This window comes from Abrus precatorius, unplaced genomic scaffold (assembly GCF_003935025.1).
Source record: "Abrus precatorius isolate BTA unplaced genomic scaffold, Abrus_2018 Scaffold9, whole genome shotgun sequence".
Lineage (NCBI taxonomy): Eukaryota > Viridiplantae > Streptophyta > Magnoliopsida > Fabales > Fabaceae > Abrus > Abrus precatorius.
This window is the reverse complement of record NW_020874439.1, coordinates 30,357,724-30,362,145: the sequence shown is the minus strand read 5'-3', so window position 1 is coordinate 30,362,145 and position 4,422 is coordinate 30,357,724. Positions and strand designations below refer to the sequence as shown.

Below are 4,422 nucleotides of genomic sequence, written 5' to 3'. Positions count from 1 at the left end.
ATTGAGTGATCCAACCCAGCCATCGTTTTCACAGTGTATTAATGGAATTAGAAGCAAAGTTAATGAAACCATTAGATGGGTCACAAGATCTATATATAATTAAACAATGGGTTATATTAATTAGTATCTTTGAGATATTGGTTAAAAATATAATAAATGATAAATTCTATTCAAAATTTATATTAAATACAATAAAATTTGCAAAAATGAGTATACATTTATGAATTTTTTTTAAATAAAAATCTACTTTAAATTTTGTAACTAATGCTAAATACATGTAACAATTTTTTAATGTGTATATTAGGATAAAAAATAAGAAAATCCAAATGTAATAAATTTTTATCAAAAATCAGATTATTTAATTTTTTGGTGAACAAAATTAGGTATCTTATATCCTCTATCCCTTGCATTTTGCTTCTTCTTTTTTTTTTTTTGTTAAAGAAACCAAAGGGACTCACATTTTTTAAACCTTGAAATGGGTACTTGAAGCCCAACACAGTATAGAGCTAAAAAATAGTAGGAAAAGGCCCACGTCACGAGTTGAAGCTTCTCCACTTCCTCTGTATTGTGGTTCACTATCTCTCGCTATTGACAAGAGGCTCAAGCTTCCGGGCAATTAGGTGAACTCACAAACTAGTTTCAACCATTTTAGTATTCTGCATATGATTTAAAATATTTGTAATCTTTATGTTGCTTTATTATCCAATTAAATATTTTTGCTTCTAATTGCAATTTTGTCAGCATATAATATATTGGATTTTATTTTTGGTAATAGGATAATATATTATTTAGCTTAAAAAATATATAATTTTTCCTTTGCAAATATTTTTCTTTGCTCAATTTATGGAAGAAGCGTAATCGAATATTTGTGAACAAGAAAAGAAGGTATTTTTCAACCAAAATATAAATATTATTCATTTGGGGAAGATGAAGATGAAGTTGAAGGAGGCATTGCAGTTTCCTCTGATGTAATCCACATAAAAAGCTTCTGAAAAAACAACTCCATGATATTTGTGATTGATAAAATGGTAGAATAAGTAGTGCTCAAGAATTGTTACTTCATATATTGGTCCAAAGAAACCTTGTTGGTTATCTTAAGAGCAATGTGATTGAGGAAGCCAGCAAGTTGTTTGATATAATGTCTGAAAGATTTACAACAAATGTGTACCTGTTTTCTTGAATGATCTGTATGTGAGACTGAGGTAGAATTCATCTGAGAGTAGGCATTCTTGCCTTTTAAATTATTTACCGTTGTTTCACCTTAGCTTGTAAAATAATGTTATTCATGTCAGTATTGCTGTGAGAAAAATGAGTGTTTGAATGCTTGATTGTTTATCATGTTACCACCCTATTCATGCAACCAATTTACCTTGCATCTAGTTTGCTTTTTTTCTTTAGTTAAAATGTGAGGGCTAGATTGACATAAGATACTTTTCTGGTGATTCTTGACTCAAGCAATCCAGTGGTCAACCATATGTTCTGTGATTAATAGTGAAAACACATTTGAGACTTACTATTGAGGAGATAATTCAGTTATTTCCCCTAGATTGATTCTACTAAAACATAACTTTTGCTCTGTATTTGGCATTTCTAGTTCTAGGAAAGAAATAGAACTGTTGATTCAATTGTGTTCGCCGAAATAGAACTGCGCTTTTAAAGAAAATCCTTACTGATAGTGTTCTCAGCATGCTAGAAATTACTGGGAACCTTTATTATACCTGTCTTAGACATGTGCTTTCCAGATTGTAGGTTCTTCTGCGGAGAATCTATGGAGCAGTTCATATTTTGTTAATTGAAGTTTATTACTTCTTTTCTTCATTTGATTTGTCATTCATGCATTTGAGATGCTACGCGTTGCTTATGTTTCACTACTTGTTTTTGTTTATGATATTTCCAATTTATACAACTTGTATGATTTTAGATATGATATTAGAAAATAGAAACATTCTAGTCTGGTTTTAGTACAACTAGTTAAAAATTGTCCAACATTTGCTAGTAATAACCAAGATGCCACATGTTAAGGAAAAATGTTAATATGAAGTTGGCATGTGTAGAAACTTGGGCAGATTTATTATAAAATATATATTGAGATTAGTCAGCTTTTATACACACTTGGTTTAATGCTACTTCTCTCCTTCATTGGCTTTACAAGCTTGAAAACAAAAGTTATTTCTTCCGGATCTAGTTTTCAAGCACACTATTCAGAACATCGTCCAAGTATTTCATTTTCTATGCTTCTTTGGAAATATGTTTTTATGTTGGTTGATCATGGAACTAACTCTATTTTCTCTTTTAAACATACCACTTTTCTAGTTTTCATTGAAATTATAACATGAACATGAACAATGTAATCCATATTAAATTCTTGATACTACTATTATTATTCTACAATTCAATAATTCTTCTTTTGTATATTTCATGTATATCTGTTGTTCTTGATGGTATGAATTATTCATAGCCTGATATGTAATATTTTACATTTACCAACTTTCCTAGGGAGACGTTCTTTATCGTGTGAACTTCATAATTCTTGATAGAAGAAAGGCTAATGGCACAGTCAACAAGCTTGATCACTGTAGGCCTCAGATTTGGTCCACTTCCTAAAACCAGAGTCAGTGTGTGTGGAAGGTTTATATCCAGATCTCCACCAGGGCTTCGCATCCGGGCTGTGCAAGAGAATGGTGGACCACGTAGACTGGTAGACATTATTAGACTTGTGCCCGAGCTTTCAAGGAATTACTTTAAAAGTCCTTCTCGCAGGACTTTGTTTGGTGGAATCTCCTTGTTAGGTGGATTTTATGTTGCACAAACAATTTCTCTGTCTTTTGGAGCTCTAGGAGTAAATGATGTTATTGCTGCAGTGTTATGTGTTCTTCTTACAGAATATGTGACTAAGTTCTATTACAGCCGACCGAAAGTTACTTTCCCAGTTGCTCTTCTCAACAACTTTAAAATGGGTTTTACCTATGGACTCTTCATTGATGCCTTTAAGCTTGCCAGTTGATCTTTAACATCAATGCAACTTCTCAAGATTCCTTCTTAGGTGGTCACTCCAAAATTGGTTTGGTTTGTTTAACCACCATGCTTGTACATGTCAAAACTGGTTAACATCTAAATGCAACTTTTCAAGATACATCCTTACCTGATCACTCTCCGAAATTGGTTTGGTTGCGTTTAATCACCAAGCTTGTACATGTTCTAGAACCATCCTTGTATGACTTGTATATCAACCGTAATTCATGTAATCCATAACACATATCAATTATTTTTCCATTTTTTTCATCTATTTCTTTTTCTTGGTAATTTTTCATCCTTGTATGATCCTATGACCATAATCTGATTACATTTTTTTATTTATATGGACCTGGAGGGGTAAATGGTTACATAGGGAGGATAACTCTGAAGAAACGATTTTCTCATATGATGGATCAAAACTGAATTTACTTGCTACCAATCTATCAAAAAGGTGCATGTCTGGCTCTACTTTGTTGCTCAAATAGTTGCAAATTGAATAGTTATTGAAACATTTTAGAAGTTTAAGAAAAAAAGATGTATTAGTTTTAGTGAATAAGCATAGAGTAGAGACCAGCATTAGGATTCAACATTGTTTGTCAGCATTAACTCATGACAGATAATGTTTGGTCATCAAACACCTCAACCTCAGATTACGGCAAAGATATATATTTGATTTAATGGGCATGATGTTTCTTGCATTGTTGATATCATCTTTATGAATGTTAGGTGATGGTATTAAATCTCTGGATATTTGGTCCTTATCAATGTCATGTAAAGATTCTTCTAAACATGAATCAGGATCCAAAAAAAAAAAAAAAAAAGGAAAAAAGAAAACACAAGTTTGATTTGATTATCTAGGTGGCTCGGGAGAAAAGGTTGGATGTGATGACAAAATAACTAAAATATAAATATTAGGGGCGTGCTTCGTTGATGTAATATTTATTAAAGAATCTGATTTCTTCAACTTCTCTTCCATAGTTCAATAAATTATAAAATATTAGAGATATAAATTACAATATCGTAATACCTCTACCACGTTTAGCATTTTGCAATCCTAAATCAAAGTTTGCTTTATGGTGAATAAATAAATAAATATGAAGAAAATTTATTTGAAGGCTTATTTATTTTACATTTTGAAATTAGTTTCTTATACCATATACTGATACACATACTGCAATACAAATTTTTAAGTATAATTAATTTAAATGTATTTAAAATAGATTTGATATTTAAAAATGAATTTTAGTAAATTTGAAACAGTGTGTTTTCAATGAAGATTAATTTAATTTAGAAAGGAGTGAAGCACGTTAACTGGTGATTGAGGTGTCCAAACAAAATTAAAATAAAATGGCTGCTAATCCGCTGTCAGGATGCTATCCTCACCAGCAACAGCAATCACACTCGCGT

General features: G+C 31.2%; 1 protein-coding gene across 3 annotated transcripts; it reads left to right on the top strand.

Annotated features, from left to right (window-relative positions):
• The first annotated feature begins 521 nt into the window (after positions 1-521).
• LOC113849956 (uncharacterized protein ycf20) lies at positions 522-3,278 on the top strand. 3 transcript variants are annotated; one of them, XM_027480235.1, is made up of 2 exons: positions 522-620; positions 2,497-3,278. In XM_027480235.1, exon 2 carries the CDS (start codon positions 2,549-2,551, stop codon positions 3,002-3,004), a length of 456 nt encoding a protein of 151 aa, XP_027336036.1. In that variant the 5' UTR covers positions 522-620; positions 2,497-2,548; the 3' UTR covers positions 3,005-3,278. The 3 variants fall into 3 exon arrangements, with proteins under 3 accessions (XP_027336036.1, XP_027336035.1, XP_027336038.1); XM_027480234.1 differs by having other exon boundaries at positions 566-620; positions 2,459-3,247; XM_027480237.1 differs by lacking the exon at positions 522-620 and adding an exon at positions 787-1,202 and having other exon boundaries at positions 2,459-3,247.
• The last annotated feature ends 1,144 nt before the right edge of the window (positions 3,279-4,422 follow it).

Coding starts and splice junctions, on each gene's coding strand:
- LOC113849956 (XM_027480235.1), top strand. CDS start 2,549: ATGGCACAGTCAACAAGCTTGATCACTGTAGGCCTCAGATTTGGTCCA.